Below are 26,506 nucleotides of genomic sequence, written 5' to 3'. Positions count from 1 at the left end.
CATCTCTGTGGCGGCTGAGTGCAAACAGAAGGTCTTGGGAATCACCAAACTCACTAAGAAGTCCCAAACAAGAAGAAAGGATCTTTCTTATTATGATAAGAGTGAAATAGCACTCATAGTCAAGGCTTTAAAAACAACAACAACATGCAAAGGATAGTTAAATTAAATAGGTAGTTTCATTGTTCGCCTTTAAAGTCAGCTCATTCAGGGAAGGAAGGGAACAAGCGGTTTAGGAAGTAATTAATTAAGGGGCTGCTGGGATGGAGAGCCATGAAAATATCAATTTGATTTGTGTGATGGTTTGCAGAGTTGAAGCGTTTGATTAAGTTGAATATTAGGATTAAAGAATGCAAAAGGAAGGAAAGGGAAAGGACTTGTGTATTGGAACAGGAAATCATAGCATCATAGAACTGTAGCATTTGAAGGGACCCTGATGATTGTCTGGTCCAACTCCCTGGAAAGCAGGAATAGGCAGGTTGCCCTTGCAGGGATTGAACCCGCAACCTTGGCATTATCAGCACTACGCTCTAACCAACTGAGCTGACCTAAACTCTCCAGGTAGGGTCACTTCAAACCTCACTCAGGTGGAAAGCACTCTGCGAAAGAGATCCAGTGCCGAGGGCCTTCTGGCGGTTCCCTCACTGCGAGAAGCAAAGCTACAGGGAACCAGGCAGAGGGCCTTCTCGGTAGTGGCGCCCGCCCTGTGGAACGCCCTCCCATCAGAGGTCAGAGAGATAAACAACTACCTGACATTTAGAAAATACCTAAAGGCAGCCCTGTTTAGGAAAGTTTTTAATCTGTGATATTTTAATGTAATTTGATGGGTGTTAGAAGCCGCCCAGAGTGGCAGGGGAGACCCGGCCAGATGGGCAGGGTATAAATAATATATTATTTTTATTATTATTACAAAAGCATGTTGGCATATTATTACATGTGGCTTCTGGGATGCAGCTGGCACTGTGGTCTAAACCACTGAGCCTCTTGGGCTTGCTGATCGGAAGGCCAGCGGTTCAAATCACCACAGCGGAGTGAGCTCCCGTTGCTCTGTCTCAGCTCCTGCCAGCCTAGCAGTTCGAAAGCACGCCAGTGGAAGTAGATAAATATGTACCACTGCGGCGGGAAGGTAAACGGTGTTTCCCTGCGCTGCTCTGGTTTCGCCAGAAGCAGTTTAGTCATGCTAGCCACATGACCCAGAAAGCTGTCTGTGGACAAACGGCCTGAAAGTGAGATGAGCACCGCAACCCCATAGTTGCCTTTGACTGGGGTCCCTTACTACTACTACAACTACTACTTCTTTTTGCATGCAGCTTCAATGTAATGCACACTTTTGGTGTATTTTGGTATGTTTGTAATTTTTACTGTTCTTGGTTTTATTGTTTTATTGTGTTTTTTTGTGGTTTTCTTTGTTCCGTTTTTTGCTGTTTTTTTTACAGAGGTTTTATTTTGTTTTTAAGGGGAGGGGTCAGGGCTACCCGGGAGGGGGTCCCAGCCAGCAAAATGGCTGGGGCAGATTCCACAGGGGGGGATGCACTGGGACAACCGATCTCAGTGGTCACGGGTAGGAGGAGGAGTTACGCTAAGACCAGACCATGTCATTACCGAGGAGGCAGGTTTAGTCGTTGTTTGAGGACTATCCCTGCCTCCGGGTCTGGTCCTGACCGGACGGATATTGGAATCGGCAAGGGATACCCACATGACCTGAAGGTGCTGCTGTGCAATGCCAGGTCAATGATTCACAAGACCACTGCCATCCACGACCTGATTGTGGATGGAGGATTGTGACAGAGACCTGGTTGGACGACGCAGATGGGCCTGTCCTTGCCGCTGCTTGTCCACCAGGTTTCTCTTACGCACAGCAACCCAGGCCATCTGGGGGGGGGGGGGCAGGGGTTTGCAGTGATTTTTAGGAAGTCATTAGTTTACACCGGGCGTCCTATTGGTAAGACCGAGTTTTCTGAGTGCATGTTCTGGAAGTTGGGCAATAGGAGCAGTACAGGATTCCTTTTGGTGTACCGACCTCCCCGCTGCACCAAGGATTCCATGCCTGAGCTGCTCAATCCCATCAAGCCAAGTTGCTGTCCTGGACTATTCCCCCCTCCCCCCCGGAATATGGGTTTATTGCCTGGAATGAGTATCAGAACAGTATTTGTAGACGTTTCATGGCTTACGGCATGAATCCCAGCTAGTTATGCGTTAACTAGTGGATTTGGTTGGTTCATTTAGCACAGAAATTGGTTGTCCCAGGCCATTTTTCTGGAATGCTGTCTATTGTGTAGAATGGGTTTTGAACATGGGTTGGTGTTTAGGCAACGTTTACTCAGAGTAGACCCATTGAAATTCATGACCACGAAAATTTCGCTCGTAAATTTCAGTGGGTCTGCTCTGAATAAAACTTAAGTTGGCTAGATTTGATTTCCATGGAAGTCAGTTTCAGCTACTCAGGTATGACATGAATCTGGTTGGTTTTGCTAGCTCGGAAGTTGGCACTCTGGGCTGTTTGGTTCTGGGTGTGAAGTGGTTAATAGAAGTATAATACCAGAATGGTTTCAGGTTTAAAATATTGTGTCCAAATGGGAAGAAGGCTCAGATCTAGGGGAGTGGTGGTGGGACAACGATGAGTGGTCAGAGGGAGAAGAGGGAGAGGACTTGGAAGAAGGAGGTGATGGAAGCTGAAGAGGTAACAGGGCTCAGAATCAGAAGCAGAGATGAATCAGGCTGCTGAAGAATCATGGGTGTCTCCCTCCCCTTCCTGCTGCAACAAATTCCCTTCCCAGCTGGTCTCCCAGAACCAGAAGAGGCATGAAAAGGGTGGAGGAGAGTTGGGCTTCATGCAGGTATAGTCTCACATTGCTTGGGAAAAGCCCTGGACAGGAGGGGGCTCAGACAGATGTGGGGAAGTGGGGACTTTCTGTCTCAACAACTGATTCATGGGGCAAGAGCTTCTGTGGATGAGCTGCAGGTGCTCATTACGCCTGATCCTCAGCCCAGCCTGTGACGGCCGCGTTCTTACTTATAAAGAATTAACGTCGATTTTGAGTGATCTTTGTGATTTCCTGCAGGGTTGCTCTGTGGCGCAACCCATCCGGCTGTTTTTGAAACAAGTTTTATTTACAAAGGGGCCGTTGCTTTTCCGTTCTGGCACGTCCAGCTTCCCAGTTTGAATTCACAACGCTGTGAAGGTGCAGTGCAACACTCCACCATCATTGCTGGCAAATTTCCAGTTCTAAACAAGTTTCTTGATGTAAAAAAATGTGACTCTGAGCTGCAAAGCTTGCATGCGGGCACACACACACACACACAAGAGAGAGAAAATGCATAGCTGTGTGATAGAGTTGTGATGTTTTGGAGTGGCCCTGCTGGGCATGCTGCAAATCACAGTGCTGGAGAGACCACAGCAAACTCGCCTTTTTAATTTGCTCAGACACCTGCATTTGCATCCATACACATAAATTACCATATACACATTTGTGCTGTGGACCACTGCCCTGAGTCTTTAAAGTCCCCCGATTGTAGCCAGTGCTGGATTTAGGGTGCTGATCCGAGGGGGCGCAAAACTGAGAAGACCCATTTGGGGGTGCCAAATTTTTGCCATGCTCAGGGTGGCGTTTTACCACAGATTTCCAAAGCCTGCCCCTAGTTGTAGCAGCACAGGCTACACATGCAAATTACAATCACCTACCATGGTGCAATTTTTTTTCTTTTGAAAAGCCCTACACTTTACCCTGCCTATTTTGAGTAGAATCATAGAGTTGGAAGCGACCACAAGGGCCATCCACTCCAACCCCCTGCCAAGCAGGAAACACCATCAAAGCATTCCTGACAGATGGCTGTCAATCCTTCGCTTAAAGACCTCCAAAGAAGGAGACTCCACCATTGGCAGCAAATTCCACTGCCGAACAGCTCTTACTGTCAGGAAGTTCTTCCTAATGTTTAGGTGGAATCTTCTTTCTTGTAGCTTGAATCCATTGCTCCGTGTCCGCTTCTCTGGAGCAGCAGAAAACAACCTTTCACCCTCTTCTGTATGACATCCTTTTATATATTTGAACACGGCTATCATATCACTCCTTAACCTTCTCTTCTCCAGGCTAAACATACCCAGCTCCCTAAGCCGTTCCTCATAAGGCCTTTGACCATTTTGGTTGCCCTCCTCTGGACACGTTCCAGCTTGTCAGTATCCTTCTTGAACTGTGGTGCCCAGAACTGGACACAGTACTCCAGGTGAGGTCAGACCAGAGCAGAATACAGCGGTACTATTACTTCCCTGGATCTAGATGCTATACTCCTATTGATGCAGCCCAGTAACTGAAGCACAGTATCAAATTCAGAGAATGATGGGGAAATAGGCTGGGTTTGAGTCTTCTCTTCACCCAAGGCAGTCTCTTGCTGTTTCAAGTCTAGATATTATGTAGATGCCGAACCTCTTTGCCTACATGGGCAACATCTTTTGCATGGACTTAACTGCATCAATGGGAGCAGTAAATTTCTGTTTCAATGGAGCATCTCCCAAGGACTATATAATAATTTATTATTTATACCCTGCCCATCTGGCTGGGTTTCCTCTAGTCTTAACCGAGCCACAGTCAAGTTGGTTAGGTTGAGAATTCCTTGCGGATGCCGGTATAGGACCAGCGGGTAGGTTGCAACATTTTCTGGAAACATTGTGTGTGTTTGAACCAAAAATACCCAACATCTGTGGGGTGCTTTCTTCCTCATTGCAGGCGAACCAAGGAATTGCCAAGGCCCACGGCTCAGGCCTGGGTTATCTGGAACACATCTGCCAACTTATTGAAAAAATCGGGCAGCTACAGGAGCACAACCTGAGATTACAGAAGCAGGTCGGCAGCTTGCAGAAGGAGCAGAAAGCAAACCAGCTAACAGAGGTAAGAAGAAAGGGTTTCGGGCACAGGACTCCTTTTCGCCAGGTTGTAGAATGCCAGCTGACCCTCTGCTTCTCCCTGTGCCCACCCAGCCAGAGGGGTTAAACTCTCCGCTCAAAAGGAAACATGGCAGGAAAAAAAGGTAGAAGGCCACAACACAGACAATAAATCAGAGATGGTACTAGCATTGGTACTAGTGTTTGGGTGTATTTTTTTCTCTCAATGGGAGAGAAGTGATGTAAACTTCTGTTGTCCACCAGGTCTTTGCCTGAGTGAGTTCAGGATTAGATATATGCCCACATCCCAGCCACGATTCAACCCCTTTTCGTCCTGTTTTGCCGCCATATTTCTGTCAGCAGAACAGCTCTATTACGCCCGGGATGGATCTCAAGATCCTCTGGCACGGGTGGGCTTCCATCGCTTTCTAAATGTCCCTCAGCCAGCAGATCTTTGCAGGCTTGCCTCCCAAATTTATTTTTAATCTGAGCATCAAATCAGTTTGCTGCTTTCTCCTGTTTTGTAGTCTTGGAAAGTTACCATAGAATCAAGTTGGAAGGCTCCAGCTCAGTCTACACAAGCAACATTATGTGTCTCTGTCAAGGTCACAGATCAGGACAGTGTTGGAGCTGAGAAAAGAATGTAATCTCTCAGCTTCCTCTTGATTAGTCATATCATTATCTCCTTCCTCAGTTTTGTCTTTTTGATGTCCGTGCAGCTGGTTTTGTGCTTGGATTGTCTCCTGCCATCTCCCAAATCATCTCTTTTGTATTCTTCGAATCCAGGCATGTCCAAAGTCCAGCCAGGGGGCCCAATCTGGCCCGCCGGTCGGTTTAATCCGGCCCCGGTGGTGGTTTATTTTCTGGGTTTAAATCCTTTTAAAAGCTCAACAATTTTGGGGTTAAGCTCAACAATTTCAATTGTTCACTTCATCAAATCTGGCCCTCTTTGAAAAAAGTTTTGGACACCCCTGTATCAAATCCCTTCTTTTTCTCATCCTTCCGACATCATCTTCAGCTGCATAATCCAGCAATTTTTGTCTGTGCTCCCCACAGGGGACCTGGTTTTAGGACAGGCACCCCCAACTGCGGCCCTCCAGATGTTTTGGCCTACAACTCCCATGATCCCTAGCTAACAGGACCAGTGGTTGGGGAAGATGGGAATTGTAGTCCAAAACATCTGGAGGGCTGAAGTTTGGGGATACCTGTTTTAGGATCACGGCTATTCTCACAAGTTTTCAGATGGCATGATGTTGTGCATAGTGCCTATAGTGATTTTGTCCTGCAGAGAGTATAGCGCCATGTTGTATGTATGTAGTCCACAGTTACCTGGTTTAGAATGTGATTCTGTCCAGCTCATAATGCATGCGTGTGTTATGAATCATACAAAAGTTCTTTTCCACTTGGAAAAATGCAAAACAGAATTCTGCAAAATGAACAGAACGTGCTCTTAGCTGAAGTACTTTTTGCGCAATATACTAATCACAGCTCAGACTGAGTTAAGCAAACATCTTTAAACACTGATTTAAATGTCCCTGGAGCCACAAGTGGGGAGGGCAGAGGTACAAGAGTTCCGCAGTTCTTGAACTTCTCTGACCAAGTGCATGACCTGAAAGATCTATATTGTAAAGGTAAAAAGGTACCCTTTACCTCTATATTGTACACAAGGTACAAAACTACCTAATTCTTACCCAAACCAGTAACTGAATATAACAGAGCTTTGACGTGATCACTTCTCTCAGTTTATGATGCAGTTCTCTGACCCAAACATGTGCAGAAAAATGCACATATTGATTAAAATAACAAATGAATTAGATGAGATATTGCATGAAAAAAATTGCATGTACTGTATTAGGAGAAACGCAGGTGAAAAATGCATGCATATTTTTACTTGCTGATTTTTTTAAAATAAAAATTTGCAAATTAATGCACAACCGGGCGAACTGAACTTAAGGATGCAAACAGGAGAGAAACTGAAATGGACAGGTTTTGCCTTTTATCTCATGGCTGTACACACGAGCCTTGTTTCTTGATCTCTCTAGCTCTTGAGATTAGGCCTAAAAGGCAGAATCTTTCTTCCAAAAGTCAAGGCTAATTATACTTGTTAGTTCCAGATATCTTATTGAGCCGACATCTCAGGTGGGTGCCATTGCCATTCTAAGAGAACAAGGGAGAAGTTCATGGTGAGCTCTGGCACCTATTTTTTCTCGAAAAATAGCACTGCTTATTGTTATAAATATGGCTTCCTTGTTGTTTAGTTGTTTAGTCATGTCCTGCTCTTTGTGACCCCATGGACCAGAGCACGCCAGGCACGCCAGGCACTCCTGTCTTCCACTGCCTCCTGCAGTTTGGTCAGACTCACGTTCGTAGCTTCGAGAACACTGTCCAGCCATCTCATCCTCTGTCGTCCCCTTCTCCTTGTGCCCTCAATCTTTCCCAACATCAAGGTCTTTTCCAGGGAGTCTTCTCTTCTCATGAGGTGGCCAGAGTATTGGAGCCTCAGCTTCAGGATCTGTCCTTCCAGTGAGCACTCAGGGCTGATTTCCTTCAGAAGGGATAGGTTTGATCTTCTTGCAGTCCATGGGACTCTCAAGAGTCTCCTTTACAGCCCTGCAATTCTTGGTTGTAAGCCCGAGGTTTGGCCAAGAGAAGGTTAATGAAAGAAGCAGGGCATCTGGAGATTATCTTGATGGCTCTGGCTGAGTGGCCAAGGACTTTGCTTCTCTGAAGGCGATGCCTCTCAGTGGAAGGGCTCTCCTGGAATGTGAGAGCCATTTGAGAATCAGCTTCACCTCCCTCTGTTGTCATCAAGGTATCTCTCGTTGTGTGTGAGATAAGAGAGGCAGAAGCGAAGACCAACAGGCATGTATTAGTTGTAAATAAAGGAAAATAAAATCTACGCACTAATTTGTTAATACGATACAGAGTCAGAACAAGTTAAGGAATACATGGTGAAAAGGGCTCAGGACAATCTCCCAGCGGATATCTGGGGAATTTTTTGTTTGTTTGTAAAAGCACATACAGATTTTGTTTAAACATGGCAACAAGAGAAAACTGTTTTAAAACAACGAGCAAATGTTATATTGCCCCAGTAAAGATACACACAATCAATAAAACAACCTGGCCACTTGTTGGAAGTGTCAGAAAGAGAGGGGGGGGGACTTTTTTCCACACACGATGGGAATGTCATATGTCATATGGGGGGAAATAAAAAGTCAACCAAAAAAGTATTTTAAGTTATGTGGAAGGTTCAGTGGGGTGGGAGCATAGAGGATTGGTTTCTTATATGCTGGCAGCAACTAGAATTCTATATTCCATCAGTATCCAGGTATTACATACGAAGATAGATTGTTATTAATTTTAAATGTGATATTAATCAGGGTAACTTATATAGGAATAACCCTCGGTTTGTTGTCATCTTACTTTTCGTTTGTTGAGCTTCTTGTTAAACCAGACATATAATGTTCTGTTTTTTAAGTGGTAATATAACATATGCAAAATGGTGCATATGAAAATATTGAAGGGATTTTACCTCTCTGAAATGCTTATTATGGATAACTTCACAAAGAAACTGGTATCTGGAGCAGAATTTAGATACTTAGGAATGTCAAAATCGTATTTTATGTTTGTAGAATTGAACATACAACTGAAAAACTGCAAGTAGGGTCTCCAAAAGGGTCTCAAGTGTTCTGGGGTGAAGCTTCACTATATTCTGAGATTATTCCTTCCAGTAGCATTCCTTTCACATGAAAGCTCATACCAATGATAAACTTAGTTGGTCTCTTAAGGTGCTACTGGAAGGATTTTTTTAATTTTGTTTCTACTATGTCAGACCAACACTGCTACCTACCTGTCTTAACTATTCCTAGATTGTGTTAGGCACGCTTATTTTGCCCAAACAGTTCCCATGGAAGAAGCTGGCCATCTCTCTCATGGAATTCCAGCAATTTGTTTGCGATATCTTGTGGCGCCAAGTTGCATACTCTTGACTAGCTGCAAATTAAACTCAGGCATATCTCCTCTTTCACCTGGCGTAGGAGTGTTTTCTACAGCATTGCTCCTGCGGAGCTGCCAGGATTTTGTTGAGCTCATACCAAGAAGGGAAGAATTCTTTTCCTGGGAAGAGCAGACCGCACAGCCTATTGGTGCAGAACGGAAACATGTCTGACCTCTCAATCATTCCAGAAGGAGGAGGAGGAAGCGGTGACAAATCAAGCAAAGGTAGGTCTCCGTCTTTTGGCCCACGGACCTTAATGCAAAAGGCACTTGTTATGGAATAGGTCTTAATCGGTAGCCACAGTCGCTCAGTGGGTGGATGCAATAGGACATTTCTGAGTAGACACGGGCAACATTACACAAAGCACATACTTTCCACCAGATCTGCTCCCAGATAATTCCTTTCTAACACAGCCATCACTTTAACAGGGGCAGTAACAGACCCTCCAAGTGTCCCTATTTTCCAGGGACAGTCCCAGATTTACAGAAGCTGCCTCAGTTTCTGATTTGATCCCGGAATGTCCAGCTTTTCCTTAGGACGTCCCTAATTTCACCGGAGAAATGTTGGAGGGTATGGAGCTCTGCAACCCTCAAGCCAAGGAGATAAGTAACTGTACAACCTTTAGAAGTCATCTGAAGGCAACCCTGTACAGTGGTACCTCGGGTTAAGAACTTAATTCGTTCTGGAGGTCCGTTCTTAACCTGAAACTGTTCTTAACCTGAGGTACCACTTTAGCTAATGGGGCCTCCCGCTGCTGCCGCGCCGCCACCACGCAATTTCTGTTCTCATCCTGAAGCAAAGTTCTTAACCCGAGGTACTATTTCTGGGTTAGCGGAGTCTGTAACCTGAAGTGTCTGTAACCTGAAGTGTCTGTAACCTGAAGCGTCTGTAACCCGAGGCACCACTGTATAGGGAAGGTTTTAAAAAAAATTTTATATAAAAAATGATTACTGTTTTATTATATTTTATATATGTTGGAAGCTGCCCAGAGTGATTGGAGCAACCCAGTCGGATGGGCAGGGTAGGGTATAAATGATAACTACTGTTATTATTCATGTCCCTGTTTTCATCAGAAAAATGTTGGAGGGGAGGCAGTAACTTTGGCCTGGATCTCTGAGTAACCAACACATCATGGCATTCTCTAGCTTAGTCTTTGCATATGCTGTGTATCTCCTTCATGGCCGGCCCTGCCATTAGACAGGATGAGGTGGCTTGGAAGTGGCAGCAAGGTGTTAAACGAACAGAGCTGAATGTGCCAGGCGGCCTGCCCTGTGCTGCTCTCAGTTGCAGCAGAGTGTGCTTTCTCATCACAAGGACTGAAGTAAGATTCAATACTTCAAGTCTGGCTGGCATTTGCGCATGGAATAGAAAGCTGGGGGGGGCACACCATCTTACCCTTTGTCTCAGGCGGCGAGATGTCTTGGACCACTCCAAATCTCCCTTCGCCATTGCACAAGGCGGCAATGGCAGAAAACGGACGCTAGGTGCTGGCTTTTCTAACTCTGAACGGTTGTGACAGCTGGTAAAAAGCAAGACGACATAAGCTACCTGTTTACATCGATAAATCTTCTGACTGCAGGACGAGATGTTCGCCTGGATCCGGAAAATAACCAGCTGATAATGGAGTTACAGCTGTCGAACGGAAAGAAAGGCGGAGAGAATGAGTGCAGGGAGGGATATTGTGCGACTGACGGCCAAGCTTATCTCCTAAAGGAGCCAGCCATGAAAAGGGTGAGCGATATATGTCTGTGTGGCGTAGGCTTTTGTGGACTGGACCCCCCCCCCTTTGTCGGATGCTCTTTTACAGTGGAAGCTGGTCCTACAGCAGCTGCTATTACCTACCTACACATTCCTACACATCTTCTCATGCTGTCTGCAAAGGAACAGCTCTCATAATAATACTGGGTGATCTCAAGATCACTTTGGATTGTATCCTAACAGGGCAATGCAAAACCATTCATGCTGGGTGGGGTGGGGGTTAGATTGCACCCTCGACCTGCTTCCATTAAACTGCTTTGCACTGTTCATACAATTATGCATGGTGACTGGAAGGCTTTAGAGCCGATTCTAAGGCATTCTCCCAATATTAATTCTATGCTCTCTTCTGTTTCTTTCTTGGGCTTTGACATTAGCAGAAATGCCTCAGTAAGTAATCGCTTAGGGAAAGCAATTCATACCAAATTTCCCCTTGGATGCTGCTGCTAACTTTCTGCTCCCTCTGCTGAATTTCCCCCTACATACTGCTCCCCCTGCTGAAATTAAGAATGCGCCTGGCTCAGAACAAGAGCATTCCTTTGTCGTAAATATATATATATTACTTTAGAGAGCCACGTGAAATGATGCAGATATTCATTATGCACTAATAGCATAATGAATACCCTGTTAATTAGACTATGAGGGCAAATTCCTTGTGGATCACACAAAAAAACATGGCATATTCCTGCTGTGTGGTGCTGCTGCTGCTGGCATGGGGGTTATGCCATCTGGCAAGTGGCTCTTGCTTCTGAAGGCAGAATGGAACTCATGGGTGGCATCACTCCAGTTCTCAGATAGGGGATCAGTTATCATGCAACATTTTATGCTCCGGGTACATCTTGGACTCACAGCTGTCCATGGAGGTGCAGGTTAATTCTGTGTCCAGGGCAGCTGTCTATCAGCTCCATCTGGTACGCAGGCTGAGACCCTACCTGCCGGCAGACTGTCTTGCCAGAGTGGTGCATGCTCTGGTTATCTCCCGCTTGGATTACTGCAATGCGCTCTACGTGGGGCTACCTTTGAAGGTGACCCAGAAACTGCAACTAATCCAGAATGTGGCAGCTGGACTGGTGACAGGGAGTGGCCACCGGGACCACATAACACCGGTCCTGAGAGATCTACACTGGCTCCCAGTACGTTTCCGAGCACAATTCAAAGTGTTGGTGTTGACCTTTAAAGCCTTAAACGGCCTCGGTCCTGTATACCTGAAGGAGCGTCTCCACCCCACCGTTCAGCCCGGACACTGAGGTCCAGCGCCGAGGGCCTTCTGGCGGTTCCCTCGCGACAAGAAGCCAAGTTACAGGGAACCAGGCAGAGGGCCTTCTCGGTAGTGGCACCCACCCTGTGGAATGCCCTCCCACCAGCGGTCAAAGAGAACAACAACTACCAGACCTTTAGAAGGCATCTCAAGGCAGCCCTGTTTAGGGAAGCTTTTAATGTTTGATGGATTTCTGTATTTTAGTATTTTGTTGGAAGCCGCCCAGAGTGGCTGGGGGAACCCGGCCAGATGGGTGGGGTAGAAATAAATAAATAATAATAATAATAATAATAATAATAATAATAATAATAATAATATAGGCACCTTCTTAAAACCCTTGAATGGGTTACAAATCAAAAGCACCCAATCAGTATGATCCTCGGTGCTAGCCCAGTTTCGCTGAAGGCTCCTCCAGAGACATGCGAATGGGCAATGCGAGTCCCCTCTCATTCACTAGTGCCTCTTAAATAACTCAGTTTCTCCAGATGGCCTGCTTATCCAGTGAGAGATCCTGACACGGTTAGAGTCTGCCTGGCCTTTATTGAATTTTTTTCTTCCGATATGCTTGTGACAATAAGCATTCATCCAAATTTGCTTGCAGCGTGTTGACACGACTTCCTATCTGTCATGCACTCGTTCAGTACTTTTCAATGCACTTCCTCATCATTTCCAAACCACAAAAGCCTGCTTTTAAAAAAAGGTGTGACTAGTGCGCTAGGGTGACATTGTGCTTTAATCGCACAAACCTAAAGTTCCACTTTGTGAGCGAATTCCTCCCGTTAAATGCTGAGAGCCCAGAGGCACCTGCAGCTATTGCAGGCTTTTTTTCCCCTGGGCTGTGTTTCTCACAATGCCAGCATATCATCACGGATTGTTCTTTTACAGTATACCGGAAGCTGCTGTCATCGCAAATTGTATCCTTTGCCTCGAAATAACTGACCGTAAAGAGGCTACTCTGAACCTTTTTGAGAAAAAGAGATTTCACCTTTCAAGCATGCACCTTGTGTTTACCAGTTTTGTGGGGACCGTGTGTGAGCTTAGGGAACCGTTTTCATGTCCACTCGCCTTGTGCTAAAATGGCTTTGCATATTCCGCAGGGTGACAATCCGGCCTGGGGAAGAATGAGAGACCTCCTGAGAAAGAGCAGGGGAAGGAATCAGAGCAGGCTGGGCTTGTCATCAGCTGCCTTGAAAAGGTCATGCCCTCAGCTCTATAGGTAAGCTTCCTAGGGCTACACTCAGGTGTTAACGGGATGCTGTTTCCATGTGCAGTTTGCAAACTTTCATCCACACTCTCACAAACACTCTCAGTTTAAGGCCTCCGATATCTGTCTTGGTGTTTCCTGCGCTTGATAAAGTGTGGCTGCCACTAAGATAAGGGAGGATGTTGAATGCTGTGAAAAAGATAAAAAATAAAAATGCAGAGCAGCTTCACATCCACAGTAAACTCCGGTGTGGCTGATCTGAATATTCATTTGAGGGTGCAAGGGTACTGGGGGCAGCAAAGATTCTGGGAGGCTGGCCCTATTCTGGACTGCATGCTATTTCCTGCACATTGTAGAACTACTGCGGTTTAGTAACTGGATTCCTAAACTTGGAGAGTTGGCTTCAAAGTCCTGTCTGCATATGATGGAGAGAGCTTGTCCTCTCCTGCTCTGGAGGGTAGGACTTGAACCAATGGCTTCAAATTTCAAGAAAGGAGATTCCAACTAAACATCAGGAATACATTTCTGACAGTAAGAGCTGTTCGACAGTGGGAGGTTGTGGACTCTCCTTTGGATGTTTTTAAGCAGAGGTTGGGTGGCCATCTGTCATGGATTAGTTGAGATTTCTGCATTGCAGGGGGTTGGATGAGATGGCCCTTGGGGGCCCTTCCAACTCTACGGTTCTATGAAATCAGAGAGCCTGGACAAGCTGCTAGTTCCGCATTGGGTAGCTCACCAATAAAAGATGAGGGTTATTAAGCATTCTTCCTGAACATGGCCAGGTTTGGAGCCCTCCTTGCCATTCTCATCAGGCTGGCTCTTCTCCGGAGGAATTGCATTTAGTTGCTTCAGCGCAGGGTTTCAAATGGGCCTTAAATGTTACCTCTTCCAGGCTGACTTCCTTAATGTGTTATAGACTACGTGACTGTGAGCTATCTCTTCCCTCCCTCCCATACTGAAATCCTGTGGTTTCACTTAAGTTTACAATGCATAAGTGTTTTCATAGAATCCTAGAACTGGAAGGGACCCCGAGGCTTCTCTGCTCCGCTGCAATGCAAGAATATGCAGCTGTTCCATAAGAAGACTGAACCTGCCACCTTGCCATTATCAGCACCACGCTCTAACCAGCTGAGCTATCCATGCACTGATTTCTTACAATAAATTATTGATTTGCTGTTGTCTATCTTGACAGGCTTTCTGCTGTTGTTTGAGGTGTCTATTAAGCAATGTATCTCCTCCATTTTGCAAAGGCACAGCCCTGAATGGTGTCCTAGGAATACTTTAAATAAATATGTAAAATATGGACCATAGCATTGGCAACGATGAGGTTGACAATACTTTTGCCTGTAGCATACATCTGAGTTTATGCTGGTCCATATAGGCCGGGAGCTGCAACCACCCAAATTTTCCAAGTTCTTGTTTGTTTTTCGTTTTCTTGGGGGTTTTTTGGCCATGGACAGAGAAAATGGATTATCTTGTTTGCGCACACAGATGTGTTATGCAATGCTGTGAACCCCCCATGTCTCTTTAGCTGGGGATTCTGCCAGAGCCCAGTGTCTTTCCTGAAATGACCGTCGGTGTCTTTTGATTTCCAGTGGGATGAGCAGCTGTTTAATCATTCCGCCTGGGATTCTCCTGTCGTGTGCACTTGAATATCAAATACACCTGGTATTTACACTCAGGGCTCCAGTTGAAGCTGTGTAGTCCTTTATTAGCCCCCCACCTGCAGAGTGGCTTCACAGCTGGAACAGAAAACTGGGTTGGGACAGACAGGCGTCCTGCTATTGTTTGAGCAGCTGAAACAAATACAGAGGCGGAAGAGATCAAAATGGGTTCTGTGAGCAAGAACAGCTGGGGATCAATATAATAATAATAATAATAATAATAATAATAATAATAATAATAATAATTTATTTATACCCTGCCCATCTGGCTGGGTTGTGGACATTTCTTGAAATATGAACTGGAAGCCCAGCTTACCTTCCTTTTGAGAAAGGGCAGCTCCTAATTTCATTCCTAAACAGCAGTTTCGCTTCTACACCTCAAACTGCTCTCACTTGTGTACTACATGCAACAGAAAATATTGTTAATCTTCAGCAAAAGGAGAAGAGAGTGCCTAAACATCTGCTGCTATACATTATCCCTTCACCTCAGTGGAAGAACAATATTATACGTGCAGCAGAACCGAGTGGCAAAAATCCTTAGCTCTCCCACGCTATGATTTGTAATTTCAATATCATTCGTTTGCTTTAATAGAAGCATCATGTTGTCTGCTGCTTTAAGAGCTTAGTTACAAAACAGTCTTAAAACTAAAATAATATTAGACAGCAGGGTTGGAGTTGTACATTTAAATAGCCTGCCTTAACTCCCTCTTAGCCCCAATTAAAAAAAAACCCCTAGAAATCCCACGATCCGCTGTAGAAAATATTTATTCTTTTTACATACCTCTTGACATACTCAGGAGGACCGTTTCCAGTTAGAGAGATGTCAAGAAGCCCTTTGCCTTCTCCAAGTGTTTCACTTGTAAAATGGGATGGGAGATTGGCAAGGAGGGAGTTGGCCAGCAGCAAAGGTGGGGTGAACCACATTTTGACCCACATGTGAATTTGAAGGCATCTTGGCCCAGCTCCTACCCTACACTGGTTCATGGTCATTGAAGGGCAACAGTGCCTCCTTGTAGCAGGATGGATGTTATGTCTGTGTTTATCTGCTTCTCCCATGCCTGTTTGCTTGTTTCTCAATGCAGCGAGGGATTGGGGAGTAGGTTGTTTTTACCCTTGATAACTATTAGTGAAAGCTTACACAAATGTTTTGAAGAGCAGCTGTTTTGGGATTTTAGTTTCGAGTATGGGCGGAAAATATCTGGTGCCAGGTGTGCCTGTTTTTATCATCCAACAACATGCGGAAAATTACAGCCGTTCTTCCCAGTGCTTTGCATTAACGGTAACTTTTACCTGTCTGTTCAGGCCAGATTCTGCGTGTTTGGATTCGAGGAAAACAGAAAGGAACTCGATGATTGCCTTGGGACAAAGTTCAAGGAATGAAAGCCTTTGGCCTTTCTGACTAGATAGAGGTAAGAGAGCTGGAAAGTGGCTGAGCAGAATTCCCCCCACCGTGACACAGTGATGTCATATAACTAACTCTTTCTGGCCATTTTCAACGTTCAAAATGAAGAGAGCTAGCGCTAGCAGACCCTGCTGTCGAAGTTCAAATGCAGGACCTGACCTTTCAAGGACTCCTTGTTCAGATGCACTTTAAGAAAAGTTATTATGTAGTTATTTGTAAGGTAATAAGTAGCATGCAGCCATAGCATTGTCTTCTGCGATTTGGTCAAAATGCTGGAGGTGAGAACACTAGATTGTACCGGCCAATTACACTTACTTTTGCTTATTGCGTCTTTGTTTCAGAAAGAAAAGCGTTTGAGCTCCGAAGGTTGAGATGCTGAGACTTGTCAGAAACTGCTTGGTTTATAACCCTCCAGGATGACTGGGTAAATGGATTCTTTCTGAGAAGCAAGTTGGTTCCTGTGCAATTTAAACTTACGTATCCAGATATATTTGGCCGCAGTTAACTGTGTTAAGTTACTTTCTGGGGAATTCCAGAGGGGTAGCCTGCATTAGACTGTTGCAACAAAATCAAACGAAGAAAACAGATGTATTACGTACGCACTGTGGAATAGAGCCAATTTCATCCTATAGATGTGCTCATAATACCTGGACTTGGTATATCATTTGTTCTTCGCAATGAAGCCAACGGCTGCCAGTTCTCTGGCATCAACTTCTTCAGACTCGCTCGTTTTTTAGGAGCAAGGAAAGTGGGTTCCATCTTAGTTGTACCTTCGCATTGGCCAGATCATGCAGCAGCAGTGTAAGGAGTAGTTTAAAAGCAATGGTGGGAAAAGGAATTTTGAAAGGAAGCAGGAGCTGGTTTATTTCTTTAAGCAAAACTGTGCTTGGTTTTTGTTTTTTTAGTTGTGATTAAGAGAGAGGGAAAGTGGCAAGAGAATGTTGTGAAACGGTGGGCATTGTTACAGGAGAAAATGTGGCTTTGCCTGATATCTCCGCTAAAAGACAAACCAACTTAAATGAGAAGTGGTTATGCAGGAGAACAGAGAAGTGTTCTGGGAGGGTCCCCCCCCCCTTTAAAGGCCAAAACCTGCATGGGTATTTGACAACAGGGTGATATAAAAAGCAGTATCTAGGGGCGGTACCCATTGAGTGTCGATGAAACCAGGTTACAAGCAAGAGCTCAACAGCGCAGAGGCTTACTTACAAGCAGAGAATCCCATTTCACCAGTGGCTGGGGTGTTTCAGCAATGGTAGCACAACCTGGAACAATTAAGATTGCATGCTGCATTGACTTGTAAAAATGTGCTCAGATGGTAAAACAGTCCTTAGCTTTTATATGCACATTTTTAAAATATAAAACAAGCCAGCCTCTTCTTCTTTTTTATATTGTATGGAAGATTATACATTTTCATAAATATTATTTAAAGAATGCTATGTAGTATGTTTAATTTTTAGGATCAAACTAGATGCGACTTGAGGAATGAAAAGGTGTCTAGCCTATATTCCACACAAGGTGATTCACCAAAAAATCAGGGAGGGATTTCCCTGCACAGATTTATGTTTACTGCATGTACAGAAAAGCCTGTAGAGAAATTGCTAAGCTAGACTATATAATGTGCAGTTGGCCAAACTATATATCAGGGGGCAGCTAACCTTTCTTGATCCGAGTTCTGCATTCGAGGTTCGCCATTCCTCCAGAGGCCACAAGACGTGTTCTCGCCTATACAGACTGCACATTCACGCTAAGATTCCAACATCTTTTACTCTGCTTTATAGCAGCCACAGCAGTTTGGAATGGTGCTCGAAGGAGAAGGATTACTGTTTTCCGATTGCACCATTTCTTCTAACTGAATCTTCACTCCCTGAAAAAAGTTGAGATTAACCTCCAAGGGATAAAAAGGCAGGTATTTGAATTCGGGAAATGGTTGTTAAGCTGAAACTCGGTGCACAGATAAAACATCGACACCCTGATTGCGAGGAAAGTCTGAATCACGGGCACTTTGTCAACAATCTCTGTGACCCACAAATGTTACCTCGTAGTAGTAACAGGCTACCACAGAGCAAGGCAAATTGAATTACGGTATTTCTACAAGTGCTCCTAGCTAGTGACGAACATTACCACCCATATCATCAACATAGGTTGTCGATACAAATAAGTCACAAAGCTGAAATTCTGTGGGGCTCCTATATCAGAAAGCCATCCAGAAAGCCCTGGGTGGGTATAAAAAAGGTCTATAAGAATTGGGGGTGAATTGGAAGTACACTTCAAAGGAAAGCTCAGTCTGGATCACATCACTATTCAGTATGTATTGCTAAGGGGCTAAGCTGAAATTCACCAGTGCACATCTGAGTCACCACCATTTAAAAATCAGGATTTTTTTTTTTTAAAAAAAACCATTTCTGGGAGTGTTCCTCCATTTAACCTTTTTGTATCTTGTGGAACAATGATTGTAATACTGGAAATATCAAGCTTTGGCTTTTTATAGAAATAGCTGTTTAAAAATTAAAGATCCTTGTGCATTATTTCACTTACTACGGGAAATTATTGTGTCACCAGAATTATACCGAATTGTTGTTGAGCAAAATTAATACAAATTTTTTTTGGAGAAGTCGGATGCTATACCCTGAGGCAGACTGGCATGAAGTAGTAAGAACCTTTCATTTGCATTCAATTCCTGGTACCTTGTGAGTAGGTGGGTGAATCCTGTCTGAAACAATAGAGAGCTCATGCCACGGAAGGTCAGCATTGCAGAGCCAGGTGGATCAATCATTTAGGAAAACAGGAAATTGCTTTATGCTAACTGGGTTGGAAACTATTCGAGGCAGCAAATCCTCCCCCCCCACTGTTCTTAGGAGCCGTCCACTCCCATAAAGTGTTGAGATTCTTAATGCAGGAGCTTAGCAGCAGAGAGTCCCAGTATTTTTTAGCTGTATGTTGCAGATAGAAATCTTTAACCACTGGAAAATTGTAGACCAGCTGGAAAAACCCTCACAGCCCTCATTAAGGTAATGAGGCTACTTATGAGTAATTATGTATAGCTGCCTCTTCATGGTAAGAGGCCCTATCAAACCAGATAGTCATCGACTGTGTTTCTTCCCCAAAATATTTGTTGCACAGGCTCGGCATATTCTCAGGAGAGACAAGTGCCATAATTGAGACTCATCCAAGGAACTGTAGGAGGCAGTGCTGCTGATAGGATAGGGGAATGACCGGGAGTTAGACTTCTAGACTCCAGCCTTTGTAGAAGAACTGGCAATTGAGATTCTAGGGAAGGTCTTTGCCAGTGCATTCCTATATAATTAGCATTCATTGATGCCGCAGTGCCACATCTGCCAATAAACATAGCTGTGGCAACCACAGAGGAAGCTACAAAACACAATTAGGAAAAAAAAAACTGCACCAATTTCCCAAAGCAAGCATGGGACTGTGAACAGGGAGAGGGGCTCATATTCCTAGATGCTATCCAGACCTGAGAAATCATGCTAGGATACAAGTCTCGATGTGTGCTGACAAAATCTACAGTTCTTCTAAACTCAGAATTATGTTGAGCGTACCAATGTAGAATTCAAACACAAAATTCTAGACATATACAGCCTTGGCACAACGAAAGCTTAGTGTTAATTTAATTAATTCATGTCATCGCTCTCACCTCTCTTGATCACATGACCCCTACTGACCCATTGCCCCATCTGGTTCTTCGTAACATACTCTCCACTTCTGTATCAAGCTGGTACACACATGCGGAAGCTACAGATTGCAACTTGCTCCTGTCCCAGTTGTCTTCACTCCATGTCCAAAAATTGCTGAGTCCGGCAGACTCAAGCTACAGCCAGTTCTCTCCATGCACAGGCTCCAAAGAAACAGCAGTCTGGATGAGCCGCATGGGTAATTCTGAGAGTCAGCCCTCATACCACACTGGATGAAGCGGAAGATAATTCTGCCCCCCCCCCCCGGAAGAGGAAGAAAAGGGCCACCTTAATTTCCACGTGTTTATTTCTCAAAAAAGCACGGCGAGAGAACTTGCTTTGCTGCAAGGCCATACCTTGTCACCTGCCAACACGACACCCTGGAAGCTTCCATGTTCACAAATGAAGCAATTTTCAGAGCACAGAAGGGACTGCGGTCTTGCTCAATAGGGAAGGAGGTACAGAACTGCCCAGTTAAGTTACTGCGGGGCCCCTGGCTGAAGCCATTAACAGTAGCTTCTACTGGTAAGTCTTCTGTAAAACGAGTGACAAGAATAGTAAAAAGTAACAGATTCTACGAGAAGGGAAAGATGTCTCTGCCTCAAACAAAAGGGGGGCACCACTGTTCCTAAGAGTGCCCACATGACTCTCTCCAATGGTAGTTTTGTAGTACAAGTTTTGTAAAGTTCAGTTTTCTTCAGAGGAGAAAGCCATGTATTCTCGAAGAAAAGTCCTGATATGCAATGCACTTCTTTCACCGTTTCTCCAGTTTTTTGTACTTTGCTTCTGCGGGAGACAAACACACAGCCATTAGGGAGAGCAAACTCCCTTTCAGTTATGAATCCAGGACCTTAGTCACAGCCTCATATAGTGCCACTTTGACATAAGAGACTGAACATCCAGAAGCTGTTTTCAGTGGCTAGCGCACTGCCCGGGTCCACGCACCTCTTTCAACTTCAGAAAGTTCTCCACAGATGGAGTATTCTGGCTATTGCAATAATATGATCCAGGGTACATTTTAACACTTTGTAGTGCCAGTCATGCCTTGTATTTCTTTAGGAAACCTGAGTGGGACACCCTGGAAATCTATTAGGGCACAACAGCAACCTCCACAGATATATCATGTTCCAAAAGGGTAAAACTTGTCAAGGTTCATGGAGGGGATGCAACCCCCCTCCTTGTGGAAAAGGGGTAAAATAGGCACCGTTTCTGCACACTTTCTAGCAATGTCAAAAGTACTTACCAAGTTTCTTTGAATATGCATCCAGCTTGTATGCGGCCTGTTCCAAAGCTGCCACCTGCTCTTCAATCAGATTGATTTGCTCCAGGTACGGCTGAAGTCCAGCATCTTGGAGGAAGTGAGAGGTGAGGGTGGGGAGAAAACAACAAGGATTAGTTGCTGACTCACTGAAGGCGTACGTACCACTTGCGTCACCTCTTCGGTCACTAGATCTGTGGCCAGAAGTTGGTATATTTTCAAAACCGTCAAACTGCAAAGTAAGAACGGAAGATTATGCAGCTGAGCCTATGTAGCAGAATATTGTCTACTCTGATGGGAAGAGACTCTCCTGGCCTGCCCAGTATAGTCACCCAAAATCCTTTTCAATGCCGTATTTACTCGAGTCTAATGCACCATCAAATCTAATGTGCACCTCAATTTTCAAAACCTTGAAACAAAAAAAAAAGTATTCGCTGGTGCTGAATGTCCAAGAGCTCTTCTGCCACCTTCCCAAAGCCAGGCAAGCAGGCTTTGGGATGGAGGCAACAGGACCTGCCACCTCCTTCCCAAAGCCCAGGATGGGGCCCCACATTGGCCTTGCAAGACACTGCTGGCTAGTATATTTCAAATTAAAAGCATAGCATACATTAAAAGTACATCAAACAAGGCAATAAAAATCTAACCAAAACATGTTGGGTTTAAAAGAAAAGATTTATTTTTTTTGGGGGGGGGGAGCACAATCTCAAGGAAGGAAGTTTAATCCCCAAATAACACACACTTTCTGATATTGCTCCAACTTCCTAGACTCACCAGCCACCCTAAAAACACTGGGATGTTACTGCCAAGTACAGTCTCCTCCCCCATGGCTCTTACATGCCACTAACACCTAAGCCCACTCTTAACTTTTGCACTCTTAACTTTTAAATACAACTCTTACCTGCTTCCCACCCCAATATGACTCCAACATCCACCATGCCCACCCATTCAGGATAATACTTAGCAACTTCACTGCACATTCTGCATTCAGAGAGGGCTGCCTGTGCAAACATTTAACAAATTAATTGCTGCAAGTTTCCGCTCTGCAAAAGTTCCCTGGTGGTGCACAGTGTTATCTGAATTATTATTATATTTCTATACCACCCCCTGTGATTGGACATAGATCCAACCTATAATTCAAACATGTTACAAGACACAAATGAAAGTATCTCTCTACTTACATTTCTGATTCAAGTCTTTCAGGTTTCGACTTATGTTTATTGCAATATCTTTCATTTCAAGGTACTTCAAACTAGTCAGTTTGTTCATGTTTTCCAGGAGTTTGTAATCTTCACTAGTGGCTTTAAAATGAAGGAGAGAAAGAGAAAGGGGAGGGGAGGGGAACAGCTTAAAAAATGTAAATTATTTACAAGACGCCATTTTAATCTCAGCTAAAATTCAATGGAGTAGCACAGTAGTCCCACACCTCTCCAGTTGACCACTCCTCTGGCTATTATAAACATGGAATTTAAACCTCTGATCAAATTTGATTGAGCAAATTTGTTGTCTGTTGCTTGGGACAGTAGAACCTAAACCAGTGGATTCAAATTACAAGAAAGGGGGTTTAGATTAAACACCAAGAAGAGCTTCTTGATAGCACCAGCTGTTAACAGACTGCCTCAAAAGAAGGTGAACACTCCTTTGTCCGGTGGTTATCTAACTTCTGCCTCTATCAGGGAACTGTACAGCGCAAGAGTAGCATCAGCAGGGATCTGGATTCCTACTCTACAACGATGCTCAATCAAATTTCAGCTTAATAAACCAAGATAATAACAAGCTTTATAACCCCTCTCCTTCTGCTTCATCCCTCCCTTTGTGCAACTGAGAGTTGTGCAAGCCACAATTAATTACAGCTCCCTCTTACAGTGAATGGCTTCCAAACAAGTCAAAATCCAGAAACCAATTGGTTTTATTTTCTGGCTCGCTTGTTTGGAAGCCATTAAGTAAAGGTTCTCAGCTGAAATGTAACCAGGGGCCTGGTAAACCGTGGCTGCCTACCTTGTTTTACCATGCAAGCAAAGGTAGGAGCACAAGAAATATATATGGATGCCTGACATCCATGCATATTTAAGCATACAATAGTAAGGGCCTCTTTTTTTCACCGCAATCCCCCAGACATACACTCATGTCTCATGGGTAGCCAGAAGAAAATTAAAAGTGTGTTGCATCCAGCACTGTGCAAGTAAGTACTATTTTACTCATGCAATGGGACTTCACCTTTTTGCTCCTCTCTCTGCACATCCCCAATCTGCTCAAGGAAAGGACCCTCAACCTCTGGAACGTGTTTTGAGGGTATGAGGGGCCTTAGGGGAGAGGAGGGGAAAGTTCCATTGTGCAAGCAGAAGTCTGTTGCACAAGCAGAACAGCAGTGTTCTGAGAGTTTCCTAGCAAAGCCATGCTACATGGATCAACTCTACTCCTTTGTGTGATATAGTGACATTCCTGAAAAACATGAGATTCTTAAGAGCTGAGCTGGTATATGTGGCTTGGTCTGAGAATTTTCTCAAGAAATGCTTATTCTACTTGGGAGATGTAGAAGACACAAGATTCTGGATGTTCACACTTGGAAGAAAGACACACAGAAATCAGTGGGACTCTCTGGCATGAAAACACACTGATGATTTTGCTGCATGTTATATTTAATATAAACTTACCTGTCAGTTCACCTGTTAGGTAAATGGCCATTTTGTTGAACATATCCTTGCAAAGTTCATTGATATCTGCCTCGGCTGGTTCTGTTGCTTCTTCTGCTGTTTCAACAGCAGGATCCTCTGTTCAGATTTTTTTATAAAAGAAAACAGGGAAACAAGAGGTTAGCTGCTTACCAGCTGTATCTACTGATGCGAAATCCTTGACATGTAGCACAATACCAACAACATCAAGCAGACCTGTTTAGTTTGCAGCCTCCATCTAGGCAACAGCCTGAAAGCTGCACAGGATATACTGCTGGGGGAAGGTGCCATTACGCCCTCAAACTGGTTCTGGGCACTGTATCAATACACTGCCCTCACAGGGTGGTTGTTTGGGGTGGGGGTAAACGAGGAGGCGAGAGAGCAACAAACACCACTTTGTGTCCTGTGGAGGGGGGAAAAGGTGGGATATAAATGCATTTTTTTAAATATACCGTATATATTGCATGATCCAGGCAAGGCTGGGAGAGATTCCCTGTCTCCCTCTCTCTCTCTGTGTGCGTGCGTATGTGTGTGTATGTATGTATGTGTGTGTATATATATATATATATATATAAGAATTATCAAATTGTGGCGTTGGAAGGGACCCTGAGGATCATCTAGTCCACCTCCTTGCAATGCAGGAATTTGCAGGGATTATTATTATTTATTGAATTTATATACCACCCTATACACAGGGGGTCTCAGGGTGGTTCACAAAATAAAATCAAGATATAAAACCACAAAATACATAATAAAAATAGAAACAACAGCCCAATGCCCCCCCCAACACACACATTTTAAAAGGGCATAGGACTGAACCTGCGACCTGGGCGTTACCAGCACCACTGCTGCCATCCAGTGCAGGCAGTACTGAGGTAGGTGGGCCCAACAATGGGTCCGTCTCGGTGCATGGAATCCCCTCACACCCCCTTTGCTGGGGTGACGGTTGGGAAAGCGCCTCCCCCCTTGGAAGCACGTGACGTCGACCAGAGGCCCCACCCACTCCATCTTACGCTTGGGGCCTTGTCGCCTGGCCTCCGAGTCCTCCTCAGGCGGGACAGCGGTGGCGGCGGCGGCGGCAGCCATTCCAAATCCGCCTCCCCCCCCACTTCCGCCGCTTGGGGAAAAACCACCACAGGATACTTCCGGTTTCCGCCAGACGCTCTCTCCTTATCCACCGCTTCCGCCGCCCGCTGCGCATGCGTCAGAAACAGGCGCGCCGGGCGGTTCGGGAAAAGGGGTGTGTGTGCGTGCGTCATGTGGTCTCTTCCCTGTCCACGGATTGGGTGAGATTTCGTCTGCAGACGTCATAATGATTATTTGGGTAGAGGGAGCTCCTTTATCTTCGGAGCGGGCTTCCGGGTACGCTTGACGGCATTTCCCTTCCCACCACTTGAAGCTGGGTGAAGAAGTTCTCATATGAGGGACGTCATCTCAGCTTTTGAGTTTTAACAGGGGAAACGGGGTTTGCACGCAAATCTTCCTCCAGCCTTTGAAGAAGAGGCTCTTAATCTCAGGGTCGTGGGTTTGAGTCCTACCTTTGGCAAAAAAATTGGGGTTGGATTAGATGACCCTCGGAACCAGTGCCGCATTTACGTATAACCTAAACAAGCTCTAGCTTAGGGCCCCACTCTCTTGCCTCCCCCCCAAAAAAGGAAAAAACAACAATTGGATGTACATTTCCAAAATCTAAGATTAAAAAAATTAAATAAAACCTGCAGCAACAGTGTTCTGTATTGTGTAGGCTCCTATTATGTAAGTCATGGGCCCCGCCTGCTAGCCTGCTCCCTAAAACAGGCATCCCCAGACTTCAGCCCTCCAGATGTTTTGGACTACAATCCCATCATCCTTGACCACTGGTCCTGTTAGCTAGGGATCATGGGAGTTGTAGGCCAAAAATCTGGAGGGACTGGTTTGCTATGATGATTTCATGTTATAGCAAGTTTCAAGGGACTAGATTATGAATCTTTGTAAATTGTGTTTTGAAAGGAACTTTTGTTACTGCCAAATGCCAATGTGTTTGCATATTTAAGTTTATTATGAATAAAAAAATCATTTTAAGTTAGAGCTTAATTATTTCACTATTAATATACTTCTTAATTGTATTTCAGTTCAACAATTACTTTGATAAAATACATATTTTATGTGCAAATGGCTTTAGATACCTATTAGGTCCATAAATTACCATACAGCATATATTCAACAACAAAAAAGCGACAATTTGTTGTTGACAAAGGACAGCTGGACATATAAAGGGCCACATTATCTTCAGTAGCTGAGGACCTCATCAAACCTAAATCCAGCTCAGAACCCCTTCCAGCTACCATCCTTGTGTGAGGTCCAGGCAGGAATAAAGGTAAAGGGACCCCTGACCATTAGGTCCAGTCGTGACCGACTCTGGGGTTGCGCGCTCATCTTGCATTATTGGCCAAGGGAGCCGGCGTATAGCTTCCAGGTCATGTGGCCAGCATGACAACGCTGCTTCTGGCAAACCAGAGCAGCACATGGAAACGCCGTTTACCTTCCCGCTGTAGCGGTTCCTATTTATCTACTTGCATTTTGACGTGCTTTCGAACTGCTAGGTTGGCAGGAGCTGGGACCAAGCAACGGGAGCTCACCCCGTCACAGGGATTCGAACCGCCAACCTTCTGATCAGCAAGCCCTAGGCTCAGTGGTTTAACCCACAGAGCCACCTGGGTCCCCCAGGCAGGAATAGCCCAGGAATAGCCCAGTCATT

At 44.8% G+C, this 26,506-nt stretch overlaps 2 protein-coding genes across 3 annotated transcripts in view; one reads left to right on the top strand and one right to left on the bottom strand.

Moving 5' to 3' along the window:
- Positions 1 to 16,160, top strand: part of LOC118096274 (uncharacterized) — a 25,243-nt gene extending 9,083 nt beyond the window's left edge. Inside the window, exons 3-7 of the mRNA XM_035137854.2 lie at positions 4,719 to 4,880; positions 8,911 to 9,094; positions 10,450 to 10,601; positions 12,981 to 13,099; positions 16,054 to 16,160. Coding sequence (XP_034993745.1) covers positions 4,719 to 4,880; positions 8,911 to 9,094; positions 10,450 to 10,601; positions 12,981 to 13,099; positions 16,054 to 16,150 — 714 coding nt within the window. The 3' untranslated portion in view covers positions 16,151 to 16,160. The remainder of the gene's footprint in view (positions 1 to 4,718; positions 4,881 to 8,910; positions 9,095 to 10,449; positions 10,602 to 12,980; positions 13,100 to 16,053) is intronic.
- A 1,158-nt stretch (positions 16,161 to 17,318) lies between these two features.
- BLOC1S2 (biogenesis of lysosomal organelles complex 1 subunit 2) lies at positions 17,319 to 24,916 on the bottom strand. Of its 2 annotated transcripts, none has more exons than XM_035137855.2 (6): positions 24,783 to 24,916; positions 23,752 to 23,868; positions 22,279 to 22,398; positions 21,086 to 21,190; positions 17,809 to 20,628; positions 17,319 to 17,415 (listed from the first exon to the last, which is right to left on the bottom strand). In XM_035137855.2, exons 1-5 carry the CDS (start codon positions 24,853 to 24,855, stop codon positions 20,597 to 20,599), a joined length of 447 nt encoding a protein of 148 aa, XP_034993746.1. In that variant the 5' UTR covers positions 24,856 to 24,916; the 3' UTR covers positions 17,319 to 17,415; positions 17,809 to 20,596. The 2 variants fall into 2 exon arrangements, with proteins under 2 accessions (XP_034993746.1, XP_034993747.1); XM_035137856.2 differs by lacking the exon at positions 17,319 to 17,415 and adding an exon at positions 23,986 to 24,172 and having other exon boundaries at positions 18,588 to 20,628; positions 24,783 to 24,882.
- Positions 24,917 to 26,506: the final 1,590 nt, after the last annotated feature.

The sequence above is a fragment of the Zootoca vivipara genome, chromosome 5, assembly GCF_963506605.1.
Source record: "Zootoca vivipara chromosome 5, rZooViv1.1, whole genome shotgun sequence".
NCBI classification, from domain to species: Eukaryota; Metazoa; Chordata; class Lepidosauria; order Squamata; family Lacertidae; genus Zootoca; species Zootoca vivipara.
Note: the sequence above shows the minus strand (reverse complement) of the source record. Positions and strands in the feature narration are given on the sequence as shown.